Here is a 21,227-nt window from a genome sequence, read left to right as displayed (position 1 = left end):
TTTCAATACAACATTTCTCACAAGCACAGAAAAACAGCACTATACTACAGTTTTTAAAGCAGAAAGACAGACTCGCTCAGCAATCCTACTAACTCAGGGTTGATAAAAACTAAACAGATTCCAGACCAGAATTTCTGAGGCTCCAGTTACAGTAAGCATTCCACCCTGGGTTTTAAACACACACTATGCAGCATATATTAATGCAAATTAGTGACACTAAACTTAAATGCATCATTACAGAATTTACAAAGCCACAGTTTGTGATACCTTACCACAGAACTTTCTATTACCAATTCCAAACATTAGTCTTTTCCAGAGTATAAATTTAGCAGCAGCAACAATGTTCCCAGTTTCATAACAAGCTCAGCCAATTATTACTCACATGAGCAGCAACATAGTCCAGGACAACTTTCCCTATGATCTCTGTGTATGCTTGCATGTTTCTCAGGTCTCCTACTAGCATATAATCCCAAGTTTCATCTCTGACCTAGTTTTCAGTCAATGACTTAAACCTTTAAAGAGGAAAACACAAGCTTTTCCTATTTTACTTTACTGCTCTCTTAATTAAGGTTCTGTGAGATCTGTGGGCACTAATCGTAGGCTTTTACTTTTACTATGGTCTCTTCTTCTCTGGCTTTTTTTCTAATTTGTGCAGTGCAAGCTTAGCCTTTTTTATTGCTGCATTTAAATTATTTCAACACCAATGGGTATTACATTTCCCAAATAAAGTCACTCTGTAAGTAGAAATATCTCTCTAGAGCTGGCTATGAAATGGACTTAGCTTAGAATGCAGGCATATCCCCTTGGCTCTATTTCTGCCTCCTCATCAGCCACAGACTTCATTGAGACAGTTGTTACTTCTTGCCATCTCCTCTCCCTTTTTTTCCCCCCTGTCAAACATCAGGCTATATCATTTATTTCACCTTTTATCCTACTGCTGCAAGCATAGATGAGTCCACCCTGCCCCCAGCTGCTCCCTAATCAAATCCTCCTAGGAATCTATTGCTAGGGCTTTGGGGAATTGTAGTTCTCATAAGCAACCACTTTAATGAATGCTATTTTACCCTAAACAACCTTGACCAAGGCAAATTTATACATCTGCTTATATTTTTAAAGTGCAGGGACTAGAGGCACATCTGTTAATCCATCACAATCATAAAATATATATTTTAGCCCTTTAGATTTTACTGCACATTTGTAAGGAAAATTCAACCAAAATAAATTCCTCAGTTGCAAAATTCCAGGCTTTATTGTCAAAAATCTCTTCCTTTTTAACTTGAGTTACCTTTGCACCTCTGGAAAAATATAGACTTTTATGTTCAAAAAAGAGGTATTTCTATTGTAAAAGCACATTTTTAATATATAGTCTCTATCTGAGTCCAAAACTAAAGTTGCTACGAGAGCTGAGAATATCACATCCAATTCAACAGATTTTTCCAGATAAGCAATTAAATTCAAAAGATCAAAAGATACTTGATTCAAGGAACCTTTACAGGTATTTATGTCTCTATTATATGCCCTGTCATTTAGTCTCATCTCATATGGCTTTTTGTGTAGATCTTGCACCATTTTGATTGACTTTCTTGAGACCACCTTAAGCCTAAATCTTTAACCTTTCAGAGATGTGGCCTTCAGAAATGAATATAGGTAAGGTCTCAAGACATGACTTTCTCCAGAGTTTTTGAAGATAAAATATGAATGGCTTTTAATTGAAGTATTTTTTATGTTTTTAAAACACTGCTTTAATGTATTGTATTTGTCTTTTTCTTATTTGATATTTTAAGAAAAAAACCAAAAAAAAACCCCTGCTTGTTTTCTTTCACTATTCTTCTAATTGCTTTGTGCTGCACTAAAATCTGGGCTCTCTGAGCAGTAGAACTTCTGTGTTTTATACCTTTCTCTAGGTCTGTTATTATACAATAATTGTAACTGTTGCTTGCAAACTGTTATTTTTAAGATCCAGTATACCTGCTTTTCTATTATTGTATAGCTGTTCTTTAATAATCTGGTTAATATTGGCACAGAAGTGCTGAGGGGGTCCTTTAATAGCTAAAGGACTAATAAAGTTCCAGAAAGTGTCCTGCTTGTCCCAGGTTCAACTGTTTCCCTCCCACCCTACCCCTCTGCCCACCCACCCCTGGGATTAGATTACTAATATAGACTGTCTAAATTAGCATTAGCAACAAGATCAATTAGTAAGTTAACAGCTAAGGACATACCAATCCAAAACTTAACCAATATGAGAACTATCCAATGCAACTGTTGTAGAGCCTTTATTCTGAGGGAAAGCATCTGGAGACTTGGAGCTTGTCCGATCTGTGCACAGCTCTCTTCTTTGAAAACAGAGCTGACTGAGGTTAAAGCTCAATTAGCTTCAATTAAAAGAATTACACCCATATTGCATTACTCAGAAAATAATTCCCCAACACCAAAGAATAACCAGGAGTCAAGAAAAAGAAATACAGTAGACTCAGGTAGGATAACACATGTGTCCCACAGTCACCCATTCTTGACAGATGGGAAGCCAACAAGTATACCCCCCCACTCAATCAGTTCATCAAGTAAATCATTAAAAAACAGGATCACAGTGGGCTCTGGTAGAATTAGACCTGTAACAAGGAGACACACACAGTATCAAATGCAACAAGAACATAAAGCCCTCCCTATATTAACTGAAGAAATTCTAGAGAAAAACATTGAGATGGATAACTCTGTCATCAATGGCACAACTGCAAAAGGAACGAGTAAAGTGAATAACAAATCTCAACTAAAGTCTCATAAGAAGTACAGGAAAAGCAATAACCGTAAAGAGAGTACCTGGAAAGCTATGACTACAAATGCTCATAGTTTGGGAAATAAAATCCCAGATCTGCAGGCCCTAATGACAGAGGCAGAACTGGACATCGTTGCTATCACAGAGACATGGTTCACAGAATCTCATGATTGGGATACGGCAATACCAGGCTATAATTTGTTAAGGAAGGACAGAGTGGATAGAAAAGGGGGAGGTGTGGCTCTTTATGTCAGAAATAATATCCAAGCATCTGAGCTGCAAGGAAGTTGGGGCAAGGAAGAAGCACTATGGGTAGACCTAAAAACAGATGATGGAGCATCCATTTATATTGGAGTGGTTTACAGGCCTCCAAACCAAAAGGAAGAGCTGGACAGAGATCTGGTTGAAGACATCCATAAGATAGGTAAGAAAGGGGAAGTGGTGATCATTGGTGACTTTAATATGCCAGATGTAGACTGGAAAATCCCATCTGCAGAATCTAAAAAACAGTAGAGCAATACTGGATGCCATGCAAGTATCTTTGTTCAAACAAATGGTATTGGAACCCACGAGAGAAGGAACTATTCTCGACTTAGTGCTCAATAATGGAGAAATCGTCTCTGATGTCAAGGTGGGCGCCCACCTCAGCACCAGTGATCATCAAATGGTATGGTTTAATATCACTAAAAGAATATGGAAAAGGAGCACAAAGACCAGAGTTTTACAGTTCAAAAACACAGACTTTGAGGAAATGGGGAAGTACCTAGAGGAAGAACTAAATGGATGGGAAAATGAGAGAGATGTGGATCAATCTAAAAGGAGCAATCGCCAAGGCAACTGCTCTATATGTTAGAAATGTAAAGAAAAGCAAAAGAAAAATGAAACCTATCTGGTTCTCAAAGGAGGTGGCTGACAAAATTAAAGCTAAAAGAACTGCATACAAGAAATACAAAAGATCCCAAAGGAAGGAGCACAAAGAAGAATATTTGTATCAACTGAGGGAGACAAAGAAATTAATCAAGTTGGCAAAAAGTCAAGCAGAAGAGAGGATTGCCAAGGAGATAAAATATGGTGACAAAACATTTTTCAGATACATCAGCGAAAAGAGAAAGGTCCAAAGTGGTATAGTGAAATTGAAAGGTGGAAATGATCAATGTGTGGAGGGAGACGAAGAAATGGCAGAAATATTAAACGAATACTTCAGCTCTGTGTTCACTAAAGAAGACCCTGGAGAAGGACCATCTCTACACAACAAGAAACTGGAGGGAAGCGGAACAGAGGAAAATCCATTTACAGTAGATAATGTATGGGAAGAGCTAAAGAATCTGAAAGTGGACAAAGCCATGGGGCCTGATGGGATTCATCCAAGGATATTGAGGGAGCTCAGAGATGTGCTGGCGGGACCGCTGTGCGACCTGTTCAATAGATCCCTAGAAACGGGAGTGGTGCCGAGTGATTGGAGAAGAGCGGTGGTGGTCCCGCTTCACAAGAGTGGGAACAGAGAGGAGGCTGGTAACTACAGACCGGTTAGCCTCACTTCAGTGGTGGGAAAAGTAATGGAGTCACTGTTGAAAGAGAGAATAGTGAACTATCTACAGTCCGGAGAATTGATGGACCAGAGGCAGCATGGATTCACCAGAGGAAGATCCTGTCAGACAAATCTGATTGACTTTTTTGACTGGGTAACCAAGGAATTGGATAGAGGAAGAGCGCTCGATATCATATACTTGGATTTCAGCAAAGCTTTTGATACGGTTCCGCACAGGAGACTGGTGAATAAAACGAGAAGCTTGGGAGTGAGTGCCGAGGTGGTGACCTGGATTGCAAATTGGTTGACGGACAGAAGACAATGTGTGATGGTAAATGGAACCTTCTCTGAAGAGAGAGCGGTTTTAAGTGGTGTACCGCAAGGATCGGTGTTGTGACCGGTCCTGTTCAATATCTTTGTGAGCGACATTGCGGACGGGATAGAAGGTAAGGTTTGTCTTTTTGCGGATGACACTAAGATCTGCAACAGAGTGGACACGCCGGAAGGAGTGGAGAGAATGAGACGGGATCTAAGGAAACTGGAAGAGTGGTCGAAGATATGGCAGCTGAGATTCAATGCCAAGAAGTGCAAAGTCATGCATATGGGGAGTGGAAATCCAAATGAACTGTATTCAATGGGGGGGGAAAGGCTGATGTGCACGGAGCAGGAGAGGGACCTTGGGGTGATGGTGTCTAATGATCTGAAGTCGGCGAAACAATGCGACAAGGCGATAGCTAAAGCCAGAAGAATGCTGGGCTGCATAGAGAGAGGAATATCGAGTAAGAAAAGGGAAGTGATTATTCCCTTGTACAGGTCCTTGGTGAGGCCTCACCTGGAGTACTGTGTTCAGTTCTGGAGACCGTACCTTCAAAAAGACAAAGACAAGATGGAGGCGGTACAGAGAAGGGCGACCAGGAAGGTGGAGGATCTTCATCGGATGACGTACGAGGAGAGATTGAAGAATCTAAATATGTACACCCTGGAGGAAAGGAGGAGCAGAGGTGATATGATACAGACTTTCAGATACTTGAAAGGTGTTAATGATCAAAAGACAACGACAAACCTTTTCCTAAGGAAAAAAATCAGCAGAACCAGGGGTCACGATTTGAAGCTCCAGGGAGGAAGATTCAGAACCAATGTCAGGAAGTATTTCTTCACGGAGAGGGTGGTGGATGCCTGGAATGCCCTTCCAGAGGATGTGGTGAAGACCAGAACTGTGAAGGACTTCAAAGGGGCGTGGGATAAACACTGTGGATCCATAAAGTCAAGAGGCTGCCAATGAAGAGTGGGTGACTCGCCAGAATGATGGCTACTGCCTGGAGTCAATACCCTTATTAAATAAACATACACAGGCGTGACTCCAACATCGCTCTAAGCTTCAACAGCAAGAGGAAATGTGGAAAAAAGGATTCACACTCACAAAGAGGGGAGTAGCTGGCTTGTTACGGCGGTTACTACCCCAAATCAAATAAGCCTGATACTTCACTTTCAATGCATATACAGCATAGTTCTCTGATTCAACGGCAGGGGAGAAGAAAAGAGGGTTCGCACTCACAAAGCGGGGAGTAGCTGGCTTGTTACGGCGGTTACTACCCCAAACCAAATGGGCCTGATACTTCACTTTCGATGCACATCCAGCATGGCTCTCTGCTTCAACGGCATGGGAGAAGACTTATACGTCACGCATATCCAGCATAGCTCCCTGCTTCAACGGCAGGGGAGAAGAAAAACAACCAATAAGGGCTAATAACATAGTCTGGGTAAAACAAATAAGCATGGGTGCAGCTTGCTTATTGCGGCGGCTACTACCCCAAACTAATCAAGCTAGATATTTCACTTGGATGCAGCTCCATCACTGCTCTCTACATTAAAGGTGGGGATGGAAGGGAAATAGAACCAAGAGCTAAGAGAAACAGATAAGTATGAGAGAAAATATGTGTGAAGCTTGCTGGGCAGACTAGATGGGCCATTTGGTCTTCTTCTGCCGTCATTTCTATGTTTCTATGTTTCTATGTTTCTATGTAATTATTATTTTATACCTGAATCATGTTTTTTTTATTATTTTTAATTTATTTGTGATTTTATGATGTACATCACTTTAATATTTGCTAAAGAAATGTGATTAATCAATAAACTAACATAGGTGATAACTCACTAACAATCAGTGCAGAGGCATCATTACCTCCTTTGCTTTGCTGGTTATGACTTTTCCAGTACACTCTAATATACCTTTGGCTCTGAGCTAGGGATGTGAATCGTTTTTTGGCGATTTAAAATATCGTCCGATATATTTTAAATCGTCAAAAATCGTTAGAGGCGATATATAATAGGAATTCCCCCGATTTATTGTCAAAAATCGTAAATCGGGGGAAGGGGGAGGGGAAGGGGGAGGGCGGGAAAACCGGCACACTAAAACAACCCTAAAACCCACCCCGACCCTTTAAAATAAATCCCCCACCCTCCCGAACGCCCCCAAATGTCTTAAATTACCTGGGGTCCAGTGGGGGGGTCCCGGTGTGATCTTCCACTCTCGGGCCACGGGTGCGTTGATAGCAATGGCACCGGCACTACCTTTGCCCTGTCATATGACAGTCACACATACATTTTCACCCAGTGTTTATTTTTATTAATGATTTTCCATGAAACTGCTCAAATTATTTCCTATCATAATGTCTCTATATATTAATGATAATAATATATAGGAAAACGGGTGGAAAAATCATATATTATACAAAACCATCCGGGTGTCGCCGTTTTTTCTTATAATCATAAATAACCTCCCGCCTCCAATTTTTATTTGTAAATCATAACTTTAAAATTCATTGAACTGGATCATAGAAAATCAATTTTTTATATGTCTGTTTAATTATTTTTCTTTATTTTACCTTTGCCCTGTCATATGACAGGGCAAAGGTAGCGCCGGTGCCATTTTGGTTCCTGACCCCTGACGTCACGAGCGTAGGAGATCGCTCCCGGACCCCACCACTGGACCCCAGGTAATTTAAGACATTTTGGGGGGGTTCGGGAGGGTGGGGGATTTATTTTAAAGGGTCGGGGTGGGTTTTAGGGTTGTTTTAGTGTGCCGGTTTTCCCGCCCTCCCCCGATTTACGATTTACACAATATTTAAAAAAACAAAACCGCGACAATCCGATTCCCTGCCCCCCCCCCCAGCCAAAATCGATCGTTAAGACGATCGATCACACGATTCACATCTCTACTGAGCACTGCCTTAGTATACTGTTTTGTTATCTTGAAATCTTCAGACACCATCACTCTGTGGTCTCTTTCCTGGAAGGTACAAATCAGTTTCATACCCCCACTTGTATATTGATTTCTCAAATATCTGTATCCCTAATGTATGACTCTGTACTTTTTTGCATTTAATCTTAGTTGCCAAGCATTTTGACCACTCCTCAGACTTTCTTAGATCACTTCTCATTTTTTTCTATTCCTTCAGTAGGGTCTACTATTTGCAGATCTTAGCATCATCTGCAAAAAATTAAACTTTTCCTTCTAACCTCTCTGCAATATTGCTCATAAAGATATAAAAAAAGAATTGGCACCAGGCTAAATTCATGAAGCACTCTACTTATCATCTTTCTCTCCTCAGAGTAAATTCCATTCCACTACATTCTGTTATCTGCTTCTCAACCTATTTCTACTCCAGTTCACCATTATATAATCTACCACAAGATGCTCAGTTTATTAATCAGCCTCCCCATATATTATAACATTAAAAGCTTTGCTGAAAAACAAGTAAACCATATTCAGCATATGCCTTTGACCTAATTTTCTAGTCACTTGGAACCTAACACTCATTGGATTGTAGATAGCTCTACTTACTTATCTTCAGTAGAGCTTCCACTAACTTTCCCACCATCAAGGTAAGATTAGCCAGCCTGTGGTTTCAAATCCTGTCTCTGTTACCATTTTTTCGGGATTGTAACACATCCACCTTTCTTCAGGCTCACAAGAACTATTCCCTCTTCAAAGATCTGCTTAACTAGATATGTTCACCTGCAGTTTTGCTAGTTCCACACACTCTCATCTATAAATGGTGTCAAATCTTCCCCACCCCCATATGTACACTTGCCAATAATCAGCATACTTTCTGCTAAATGATTGTGTTTCCTAAAATAAAATATGACCACATTTTTAATATGCATTCTAAAAGTATAGGGCCAGATTTTGTAACCTAAGCACGGGTGAAGATTTGTGCATGCAACCCAGCATGCACAAATCTATACCCGATTTTATAACATGTGCGTGCAGCCGCGCGCATGTTATAAAATCCGGGGTCGGCGCGCGCAAGGGGGTACACATTTGTGTACCTTGCGTGCGCCGAGCACTAGGGAAGCCCCGATGGCTTTCTCCATTCCCTCCACCCCTCCACCTTCCCTTCCCTTCCCCTATCTAACCTGCCCTCTAGCCCTATTTAAATCCCCCCTACCTTTGTTTTATTATTTACGTAGGTTGTGCGCACCGGCCGATTGCCGGCACACGATCCCCAGGCCCAGCGGCAGTAGCGAGGCCTCTGGCCACACCCACGCCCTGCCCATTTTTCAAGCCCCGGGACATACGCACACGCAGGAGGGGTTTTAAAGGGTTATTTGTGTATATTACGCACGTAACCCTTTTAAAATCCACCCCATATTGAACAAGCTAGTGGGAAATTAATGACTGAGTGAAATAGCTCATGTGCATGATGGGCATTAAAGTTTGTTTTGTAATCTTGAGGCCACTCAGAGAAAAAGGTAGAATATCAAATGTCTAGCAATGAATGTATACATAAAATAAATATTGAAAGAGTAATTTTCAATGTCATTTACTTAGATAAAAAAGTATTTTATCCACACAAATGGCCTGTTATAAAATTTGTGCACTCCTCTTTTAGCCAAAAACATTTTAAATGGAGAAAACCACATGCTCTCCCCATTCATGCTTTATGTACAGAGGAGAGAGAAACTGTACCTAGGCATGGGGGCAAAGAATCAGGGGACAAAGAACGATATTTGCAAAGATTGCTGTATGTATTGTCTTGTAAGAATATACAAATATAACATATGCCATGCTGGGCCAGACCAAGGTCTATTGTTCCCCAAATCCTGTCTCTGACAGTGGCCAGACCAGGTCACAAATACCTGACAGATTTGAAAAATGTAGATCTAATTTTTGTTACCCATTCCCAGGAATATTGGTGACTTTCCATGCATTCCCTGGCTATAATGTTTTATGGACTTTACCTCAAGAAACTTGTCCAAACCTCATGCAAGTCTCCATGACCACATTTTCTAACCACAGATTCCACAGGTTGATCAAGCACTGAGTGACATAACACTTTCTATTATTTGGTTTTAATTTCCTAGTTGCTAGTTTCATGTTGTGCCCCATTGTTTTAGCATTATTTGAAAGGGTACATTTACTCATTCCATCCCACTCATGATTTTATAAACTATTATATACCCTCTCAGTTGTTTCTTTTTAAAGATGAAAAACCCTGACCTGTGCAGTCTCTTATCATAGAGCAGATATTCCATCTCCTTTAGCATTTTTGTTGCTTTTTTCTGGAATGAACAGAAGTGTATAAAATACAAAGGTTTAGTCTCACCATGAATCCAAAAAGAAGCAATAAGCAATATGATATTCTCTGTTTTATTCTCTTTCCTTTTTGGATCATTCATAATATTCTGTTTGCTTTTTTGACTGCCGCAACACACTGAGCTAGGATTTCAAAGTATTGGGAGGGGGGCCCCCTTTCATTTCAGGGGACCATGAGCTAAAACAAATAGTATGTCATGATTTTATTTATTTATTTCAAATTAATGCACATCCTTTTTCTTTATATTTTTCTCTAATTTAGAAAATAACTTCAAGAAGAATTGATATGAACCACCATTAGAAGACAGAGGACTGACCAATGGAATCACTTTTTCTTGCACTTTCAGGTTTAGTAATCCTTTTTGTTTTAGTTTTACTATTTGAGGAAGAATTGTGATCCTTTAAACACTTTAAACAGCAACTAACACCTTACCATTCCTTCTCTTCGCTGTTACTTTAAGAGGGTCATCAAACCTAACATAAGGGTAGATTTTCAAAGGGTTACGCACGTAAGATACGTGCGTAACCCCCAAAAACCTACCCCTACGCGCACCAAGCTTATTTTGCATAGGCTCGGCAACGCACGCAAGCCCCTGGATGCGCGTATGTCCCGGGGTTTTACAAAATGGGTGGGATGGGGTGGGGCGGGGGTGGGGGTGGGGCGGCAGTCCAGGGGCGGTCCCGAGTGCTCCGGCACAGCGGCCTGTGCTGAGGCATGGTGCACAATTTACACCTGACTCAGGCAGGCGTAACTCCTGAAAAAAAGGTAGGGGGGATTTAATTAGGGATGGGGGGTGGGTTAGATAGGGGAAGGGAGGGAAAGTTGGGGGGGATTGAAAAAAAAGCTCCCTCCAAGGCCGATCCCATTTCAGGGAACGGGGAAAGCCATTGGGGCTTCCCTTGGGCTCAGTGCACGCAAGGTGCCTAAGTGTGCACCCCCTTGCACGCGCTGACCCCGGATTTTATAACATGCGTGCGGCAGAATCATGTTTAAATAAATATATATTTAACTTCTGCTTTCCCTCATTAGAACATGTAGAAGACTCTCTTGTATAAAAAAAAAACCAAAAGTAAGAGAACACACAATAATAGGAAATATGTGCAATTAAACAGGACCTTCAATGTTGCGCATCCCGGCCGCGGCCGCACTGTGGTCGGTCCTGCTCACCTTGCTATTCCTTCCACCTGCTCCAGGCACTCCTACTCCACTGCCGCAGCCAGGTCGCAGCATCCCCGGCTCCCCCGCTCGCAGTCTCCCATGAGGCCTCACAGCAGAGCTCCCGTTGAAGCTCTGCATCATTGGTGTCCTCGGCCCCACCTGTAGGTGCAGTTGCGGCCGACCTGCAGCTCTTTAAAGGGCCAACGACGGGAAAAACCACGGGGACACCTTCCAATTACATCACTTAGGCCGGATACTTAAGGCAAAGCCCTGCTTCCTGTTCCTTGCCTTGGCAATCATGTCAACACAACTTGTGTAGTAAGTTTGCCTCTGTGTTCCAAGTGTATCCTGTTCCAGCATCTCCTGTTCCAGCATCTCCTGCTTCCATGTCATTCTCAGGTAGTACCTATCTGGACTGACGTCTTGGTACTGACATTTGCCTACCTGACCATTTTTCTGTCTGCCACCTGAACTGACCACTGCCTGCCTGACTATTCTTCTGTCTGCCGCCTGGAACCGACCCTCGCTTGCCACGACTACGTACAGACTGGCTCTGGTATTGACCCCCACTTTAGCTGACATCTCTAGGACTGATATTCTGGCATTGACCCTTGCACTTCATTTGGACACTCTCTTCTGGCCCCCGGTGATGTTCGGGCCTATGCACTTGGATAACCACGGCTTCCTCGTGGCTGGACCTGCAGGCACTGCCTGCCTCTTCCGGAGGACCTCTCTGAACTGTTGCCTTCCTGAGGTCTCCGGAGCTCCCAATCCTAGTCTAGTCCACTCGCTCTGCATCACCTCTCTGATTCCTCTCCGGGAAACCACAGGAGGCACACCTAAGTCCAGGCGGTCTGGGTATCCAAGGGCTCAACCTGCAGAAATCCCAGACTGTTATTGGTGAAGCTCCAGCTAGCCTCTGAGTCCTTGTGTACTTCGCCTCCCGGTGGCAGGCGCTCTCTGGGTTCAACCAGAGGGCCATACCAATCCTCCACCAGGCCAAGGGTCCACTTCCAGCCAACATTCAGCACTTCTGGATCCTAAAAGCAGCTGTTAGTAGGCACAACATTTTAGTAGTCTTGAGAAGCTATCCTTGAGTTCTGCAATTTGAAATAATTCAGGTTAAGTGTTAGTACTACCACCTGAATTTCAAGCTGAGTAAGAATGGAATCATAGGCTTCAGTGTTTGGACTGACACATTGCAACATACAGTTCTTCAAAATAAGAAGAAATTGTGGCAATGTGGCTACTCTCAATTTCAGTGTTTGACAGGTAGACCTTGAGGCTATTATGCCATAGAGTACTCAGAGTACCAGGCTGTACAGAGATGATAGCTTGCATGGCTTACTTAGGTTGATAACCATATTAGCAACAATGCAACTGTTATGCTTAATTTCCTGTTAGCCCAGGCAAGGTTTAGTAGGGAAAGAAAAACACTGTAGATTTATTTCTGACCAAAACCGAAAGAATACAGGTTCAAAACAATGGAAGCTACTGTTGCTTTTTTTGCACGAAGACTCAACTGACTACATTGCAAAAAGAATATGAGCTGTTCAGCAGCCACAACCACTTTCTTGAAAAACCTAAAAAAAACAGCTTCAAGACTGCACTGTTAAATGTGGTATACCATCCTGAATGCTCATATGGGGAAAAAAGAAAAGCAAATTAACCTTCTGGTTCCAGAGGTTCTTCAGAAAGATTAGCTTGTTTTAGGCCTATATTCATCAAATTGTTTTAAATATAGCAGAAATAGTGCCCACAATAAAAAAGAGGGCATGGTTAGGCTAATTTACCTGCTCCAGCATAGATAATTCCCACAACATGAAATACATTTATTGCACCTGCACTATTTTTCACATTGCATGCAGATTAATCCACCATAGGCGTGTTACCAATCAAAAAGGGGGAGAGCAACATGCAAGCTTACTATTTGTACCACTGTACTCAGGGTGAGGTTTGGGGGGTGGGATAGGTTTTGGGGGGCAGTTTTACATACACAGATTTTCTTTCATTTGGAGTGATGAAAGGTAAAAGAAGAGTTAATTTGTACAATGTACACTAGAGTGCATAGGTAGAGAGTTCATTGTACAAATCAACTCCTCTTTTACCTTTCATCACTCCAAATGACAGAAAATCTTTACTGATGCCATCTTTGATGTTCATACCACTGATTGTGTATGTAAAACTGTCCCCGAAAACCTACCGCACCCACTAAATCTTACCTCGAGTTATAACTGCCCCCTTATACAGTAGTATAAATAGTAAACTTACATGTTGGCCTCTACAGAGTCTGTATGTCTCCCCTTCTTTCTCTCTCTCTCTTTTTCTCACATTTGTGATAGGTGTGTATTAGGGCCTTAGCTAGCATTAATGCCCTAATGATAAATGACCCAGTTAGTCTGTAGGAGCAAAAATGACAGAGATTGGTTCTAACTTATAGACAAACCAATTGTTTTTAAGAATGAGCTTTTAAGAGAAAGAGTCCACATTATCATCCCTTTGCTAGAGACAGAACAAAAGTGGGGCAGAACATCCAGATGATGTTCTGCCCCAGAACACAGAGAGAAAATGATCCCTCTACTTTTTGGTCTGTCTCCATCTGCTGGCAGAAAGACAAATTGTAGAGGTATGGGCCATCACTGGTAGAATATCTGAGAACATGTTCTTTGTTACAGTAAACCTGATATTGCTTATTACTTTTTGACTGAAGAAAAATAATTGCAGTTCTCATAATGATGGCTATTTGGGAAAATGCTGAAAAGGAAATGCAGTGGGTTTTAAAACAATATGTGGTGGATATATTTTTTAAATTATTGTTTTCAAACGCAGTTACATTTTTCCAGTAACAACATGAATCACTGACAACTGATAACCTTGAAATGCAGACATGCAAGTAGCATTCTTTTTTATTAAACACACCTTCTTAGAACAGTAATTGTTCTGCTATTAGGGCACAGCCTTTTATAACAGCCTTTTAAATATTTTTTTATGGAGATGAAACTTAATTTTCCACTACTTAGAAGGTGCAATGCTTCAATACCTTTCCTCATTTGTTTTTCATTATGTAACACTACCCAAAGGCAATCATTAGCCAATCTGTTGATATATGGTTGTTGTTTATGAGCTTTAAACAATGCTAAACCATCACGGTTTCTCTTCCAGTGCGGTGACAGAGAATCTCTGTCTCTTGTACTTTTAGTCATGCTAAGAAATTTACCTCATCCTGTGTGCTCTTGCATCTTCCACGTATTTGGAATTGTATTATTACTTTCCTGCTGCTGGATTTCATATAAAGCAGTGCTTACATAGTTTCCTATTCCCAAAGCTGAAGTTCCTTGCATTACTATCCATGACAGCACAAGGTCACATTTACTATGCTAACATTGAACAAGGGAATGTAGTAGCTATTACTTATACAGTTTCTCAATGTCATACACACTAAGAAGTAAATTGGCTGCTGCTGTGTTTGCTGACAGGACCCAGAATCCTAGCTGTGTGATGCATATTTACAATGTACAATAAAGCATAAGGAGGCATATTCAAGACCTGCATTGAATAATGATACTATGTTAGCTTTCCTTATTTTAAATAACAATTAAAGAGAGTTTCACATGATGCTTGAGTCAACTCTGGCATCTTGTGTGTCTATGGATATGTTCAGACAAAACTTAATCTATGAATAGTTGTAAATTTGAGCCTATATTTGATATGAAAGGGAAATCAAAAGTAAAGCTAATGTTTTTCAATGCAATCTTGCTTTAAAATATCTTCATTTTTATGTTAATTATTTACATTTTGCATACTTTTTGATAATTGCTGAATTTATTCCTGTAGAAATTAAATAGTGGGTAAAGCACAACATCATGCCTTTGCTTTGTGAATCCTCCTCAAACCATTCTATTTCATTTTTATCCTCAGATTCTTTGTCTGTAAGCTTTGTTGCTTTAAGCTATATTGTAAATAAAACCATAATACATATACTCTAGATTCACAAAAAAAAGAAATCTAATACAGTACTACATTATAGGAACTTTTTTTCCTTCATCTTGAACAACATAGTCACTTTATTTGTGCCTGTTTAAAATATAAGAACATAACAAGTTGCCATACTGGGTCAAAACGAGGGTCCATCAAGCCCAGCATCCTGATTCCCATAGTGGCCAATCCAGGATACAAGTACCTGGCAAGTACCAAACATAAAATAGATCCCATAGTACTAATGCTGGTAATAAGCAGTTTCCTAAGGGGTCAATTTTCAACACAGAACATGTGCGCACATTTCCCAGTCCACGCACATTTCCCAGTCCGCGCATTTCCCAGTCCGCGCACATGAATGCGCCGATTTTAATAACATGCACGCGATGGCATGTGCATGTTATAAAATGTGGTAGAAGCGCCATTTGACGCAAAGGCGCACATTCACTTGTGCATGCAGTCAAGATATTTTATAACATCCATGCATTTACATAGCTATTTATTAAATGTCTGCATCCCTGGACTCAGGTCGATGAATGCACACACATGCATGCCACCTGTTTAAAAGTTACCATCATAATGCATGGAATACATCTGGACTGTGCTTCTAAGATGGTATTTTTAAACAATGTTCATGCCTGTTGTACACTCACATCTTTTAGCTGCAAGTGGGACCGAGTGATGATACAAATGCAATCTGACTCCAGCCTTTCTTAAAACACTTATCTTTATTACAGCTTGATAATCACACGACAACAATAGACTATCTTCCTTTCAGAACAGTACACTCAATTACTCACAGTTCAGTACTGCTTCCCTTAGTACTCACAGTTTAGTTTTGGTACCGCTTAATGATTGGACAGTTCTTTACAGAAGCTGCCTTTCTCCTGGAGACCTGGGCCTGGTCTGACTAACCCACCTGGATCCAAGCTCTTATTCCTCCTCTGCTGGGCCCCACAGAGCTCTCTCTCACAAGGGAAATTGAAGGAAATCAGGTTTCTAGAGTGGTCCTGCACTGGTTTAAGGGGGAACATAGGGGCACTGCCTCAAATACCACCCTGAGCTTGGACCCATCAGACAAGCATCTTCACTGTCCCTGGATCCCATCCAGAAGAGTGTCCCATCTCCCCAGTCTCTCTTATCTGGCCACGCACCATTTAGTCTTGGGGGTTAGAGTTCTAGGGCTGTGCTCTCTCCCACCTCCCAGGGAAACCCTAGACCTCCCTATCACCATCCAATATACTCCCTACACCCCAGTCCTTCAACCAAGTCTCTTGCTGGCTCCAGGTCCAAAGTCCACCCCAGCAGAATTTCTTGGACTCGCTGTGGTGCCTCCATTGGTGATTCCTCTGGTATCCCCTCAGCGCTCTCTGGCCACTCGCCCATGCTGGTTACTGGCTCCTCTGTAGCCTCACTCTTTGGGTTTTCCACAGTCCCACCCTCTGGACTCTTCTGTTGTTCCTTCCTCTGGGTTCTCCTCTGCAGCCTCACTCACTTGGATCTCCACAGTGCTACCCTTTGAGCTCTCCCTTGCATCTCTCACTTATCTTTCCATGCCCTCTCTCTCTCTCTGGGCTTCTGATGGGAGTTGTCTATGGACTCCCAGTAGTTTTTGGGCACCCTACACTTCCTCAGGACCACTTGTTGCACCAATCTCAGACTGTTGTCATGACTCAGACAGCTCACAGGACCTCTCTGCCAGCTACTCATCTAGTTCCTCCAAGAGCTATTGCTACTCCTTGTCCAGCCAGTCTAGGCATCCACTCTCTTGCCTGAACTGGTCTATTGGGAGTGGGCTCCCTCACTAAATTACCCTGGCTGGCCTTTCCAGATGCCAAACCTTGAGCCTCAGGTCCTCCCTCTGACCCAGCTCTTGAGTCTGGGGAAATCCCACTACACAGAAATACATGCTATTCTTTCCTTACAGACCTCTGGCTGCTTTTGCTTCTGGCTGCAGTACCCAGATTGTTCCCCTCCAGGTTTTCCTATGGCTGCACACCTCAAACAGCAGAGTAGCTTGCTTGCTTGCTGGAAGAGGACCCCACTCTGATCCCATTCACCACACTCACAGATCACTCTGGCAGCTTTTACAGGGCCACACCCTACTTAGCATAGCCTTGCTGCACCACTTTTATTTTCAAGGCAAAAAGAAATACGGTAAAGAAAAAAAAAAGCCTGCATAACCAGTAATAACTTAATCACTTTTAAAACCCTATCTATCTCCCATCAAAGCTTATCTCTTTAGCCAGTTCAATCCTACAACTTTCTGGCTATTCTTGCAACTAGGCACACTCACAGTTTTCTCTCTATCTGAAACGTTTTTCTTCAGAGAAGCTTCAGAGCCACACCTTTTCACAAGCCACTATGCTCTGTGCTAGGGATGTGAATCGTTTTTCAACGATTAAAATTATCGTCCGATAATGTTTATATCGTCTTAAATCGTTATAGAACACGATACAATAGAAATTCTAACGATTTATCGTTAAAAATCGTTAAATCGTGTTAGTGCGCACTAAATCGAGTTAGTGCGCACTAACTCCCCGTTAGTGCGCACTAACTCGATTTAGTGCGCACTAACTGAAAATGATACAAATAAACACTTTCCAGGTCACTGAAGGTCAGTTAGGAATGAATATGTGTTCCTATTGGCTGGCTGCCCTCTTATCTATTGATGTTACCAAGGTTACCACTGAGGTGATGGTTGGGGGGATGGGAAATGGAACTGGAAACTAACGAACACCAACAGAAAATGAAACAAAGTGTTCACACTTCCCAGGTCAGTAAAGGTCACTTAGGAATGAATATGTATGTATGTATTCCTATTGGCTGGCTGTGCTCTTATCTATTGATGTTACCAATATGGTTGGGGGGATGTGAAATGGAAACAGTTGGAAGCTTGACAAAAAAAGTAATGTAATGATCAGCACTCACGTGACTAGAACTTGTTTGTTTATTATTTTTGTTAGCAGGCACCTGAAATGCTAGTGCATGTTGAATTTGCCAATCACTGTGCATTTTAGAAAGGTGGTCCTGGCTGGAACTGTACACAGTTCAAATATATGTAATTGATTGTTGGTAAGTGTATTTTTTAAGTAGCCACACTGGCACCAGTATGTTTACTTTTCCTCCTACTTAACTCACTAGCTCAGCTTTGTAAGAAGGGCTTCTCTGCTTGTGTGTTGTTTTTGTTTGGTGTGAGGAGAGCAGAAACATCAGATCTTTATTCAATCTACTACAGTCATCTCTTACAGTGCCCTATCCCTATTAATACCAGGAGTGTTGTGATCTTCCTGCACACAGTGCCCTAACCCTGATACCAGTCTGAGACAGCTCCCTCCCTGCATTACTAGTGAGAGGCTGGCTTCACAGACAGGGGGGAGCTGCCTGACCCTCACTCCTGACTTCCCCCATGTCCCAGCTAGTGAATGGTGTGTGGGTGAGGGGGGGGGGAGAGGATGGTGAAGTCTGAGACAGCTCCCTCCCTGCATTACTAGTGAGAGGCTGGCTTCACAGACAGGGGGGAGCTGCCTGACCCTCACTCCTGACTTCCCCCATGTCCCAGCTAGTGAATGGTGTGTGGGTGAGGGGGGGGGGGGAGGATGGTGAAGTCTGAGACAGCTCCCTCCCTGCATTACTAGTGAGAGGCTGGCTTCACAGACAGGGGGGAGCTGCCTGACCCTCACTCCTGACTTCCCCCATGTCCCAGCTAGTGAATGGTGTGTGGGTGAGGGGGGGGGGAGGATGGTGAAGTCTGAGACAGCTCCCTCCCTGCATTACTAGTGAGAGGCTGGCTTCACAGACAGGGGGGAGCTGCCTGACCCTCACTCCTGACTTCCCCCATGTCCCAGCTAGTGAATGGTGTGTGGGTGAGGGGGGGGGGGGGGGAGGATGGTGAAGTCTGAGACAGCTCCCTCCCTGCATTACTAGTGAGAGGCTGGCTTCACAGACAGGGGGGAGCTGCCTGACCCTCACTCCTGACTTCTCCCATGTCCCAGCTAGTGAATGGTGTGTGGGTGAGGGGGGGGGGGGGGGAGGATGGTGAAGTCTGAGACAGCTCCCTCCCTGCATTACTAGTGAGAGGCTGGCTTCACAGACAGGGGGGAGCTGCCTGACCCTCACTCCTGACTTCCCCCATGTCCCAGCTAGTGAATGGTGTGTGGGTGAGGGGGGGGGGAGGATGGTGAAGTCTGAGACAGCTCCCTCCCTGCATTACTAGTGAGAGGCTGGCTTCACAGACAGGGGGGAGCTGCCTGACCCTCACTCCTGACTTCCCCCATGTCCCAGCTAGTGAATGGTGTGTGGGTGAGAGGGGGGGGGGGTGGATGGTGAAGTCTGAGACAGCTCCCTCCCTGCATTACTAGTGAGAGGCTGGCTTCACAGACAGGGGGGAGCTGCCTGACCCTCACTCCTGACTTCCCCCATGTCCCAGCTAGTGAATGGTGTGTGGGTGAGGGGGGGGGGGGGAGGATGGTGAAGTCTGAGACAGCTCCCTCCCTGCATTACTAGTGAGAGGCTGGCTTCACAGACAGGGGGGAGCTGCCTGACCCTCACTCCTGACTTCCCCCATGTCCCAGCTAGTGAATGGTGTGTGGGTAAGGGGGGGGGAGGATGGTAAAGTCTGAGACAGCTCCCTCCCTGCATTACTAGTGAGAGGCTGGCTTCACAGACAGGGGGGAGCTGTCTGACCCTCACTCCTCCGGGGTATTGTGATCTTCCTGCACACAGTGCCCTATCCCTGATACCAGGGGTGTTGTGATCTTCCTGCATGCAGTGCCCTATCCCTATTAATACCAGGAGTGTTGTGATCTTCCTGCATGCAGTGCCCTATCCCTATTAATACCAGGAGTGTTGTGATCTTCCTGCACGCAGTGCCCTATCCCTGATATCGGGATGTGTGCAAGAAGATCACAACACCCCCGGTATCAGGAATAGGGCACTGTGTGCAGGAAGATCACAACACCCCCAGTATCAGGAATAGGGCACTGTGTGCAGGAAGATCACAACACCCCTGGTATTAGGGATAGGGCACTGTGTGCAGGAAGATCACAACACTCCTGGTATTAATAGGGATAGGGCACTGTGTGCAGGAAGATCACAATACCCCTGGTATCAGGGTTAGGGCACAAGTTCTAGTCACATTGACTGATCACATTACTTGTTTTGTCAAGCTACCAACTGTTTCCATTTCCCATCCCCCATATACTGTCAGTAGGAAACTTGGTAACATGAATAAATAAGAGGGCAGCCAATAGGAATACATATTCATTCCTAAACTGACCTTAACTGACCTGAAAAGTGTCAAATTGTATCATTTTCAGTTAGTGCGCACTAACTCCCAGTTAGTGCGCACTAATCGGAAAAAACGATTTTTAACGATTTTTTAACTAAAAAATCGTGCCTAAGACGATTTTCTTGCCCTGCCACACGATTTCTATCGTTAAGACGATATGGAAAACGATTCACATCCCTACTCTGTGCTTTGTTTTAGATCCAAAGGCCCCCTGTGTCTTGTACTTTGTTTAGTACAGAACACAGGGGGCCTGTGGCCCTCCTCTTTACAAGTCTCTGTATGCCAAATAGATACTTTGCTTCTCTCCTCTGCAAACTGTTTGGCCTCCAATCTGCTTCTTGCAGGCCACCCATACACCACACTTTCTTTGGAGGCTGGGTTTTTTTCTGTACTATATTTAGAGAAAAAAATCCCACTGCTACCACCATATGTGGGATCAAACAGTGATCCCCCAGGTTTGGAGGCACAAATATAGGCTGACTCTAGCCATTCTTAAAACACTTATCTTTATTACAGCTTCACAATCACACTACAGTAGACTGTCTTCCCTTCAGAACAGTGTAATCAATTACTCACAGTTCAGTACTTATTTCCTCAGTACTCACAGTTCAGCTTTGGCACGACTCAGTGTTTGGACAGTTTTACTTTACAGGAGCTGCCTTTCTCTTGGAGACCTGGGGCTGGTCTGACTAACCTACCTGGGTCCCAGCTCTTATTCTTCCCATATTGGGTCCCACCAACAGAATTCTTTCTCTCACTAGGGAAATTAAAGAGGATCCTGCACCAGTTTAAGGGGGAACATGGGGCACTGTCTCGCATTGCACCTTTCAATTTTTTTCCTGTCTTCCTCATTTTATCAAAGTCTCCCTTTTTCAAAGTTTAGTGCTGGAGCTATATATTTAC

The 21,227-nt window shown here is 43.1% G+C and overlaps 1 protein-coding gene across 2 annotated transcripts in view; it reads right to left on the bottom strand.

Moving 5' to 3' along the window:
* KHDRBS2 (KH RNA binding domain containing, signal transduction associated 2) overlaps positions 1-21,227 on the bottom strand; it is a 1,412,749-nt gene that overhangs the window by 383,812 nt on the left and 1,007,710 nt on the right. Inside the window, exon 7 of one of the 2 annotated variants that reach the window (XM_029595673.1) lies at positions 2,674-2,711. The exons of the other annotated variant lie outside the window; for it this stretch is intronic. Coding sequence (XP_029451533.1) covers positions 2,674-2,711 — 38 coding nt within the window. The remainder of the gene's footprint in view (positions 1-2,673; positions 2,712-21,227) is intronic. 2 annotated transcript variants of the gene reach the window in all.

Source organism: Rhinatrema bivittatum, chromosome 3, assembly GCF_901001135.1.
Source record: "Rhinatrema bivittatum chromosome 3, aRhiBiv1.1, whole genome shotgun sequence".
Lineage (NCBI taxonomy): Eukaryota > Metazoa > Chordata > Amphibia > Gymnophiona > Rhinatrematidae > Rhinatrema > Rhinatrema bivittatum.
This window is presented reverse-complemented; position numbering and strand designations above follow the sequence as displayed.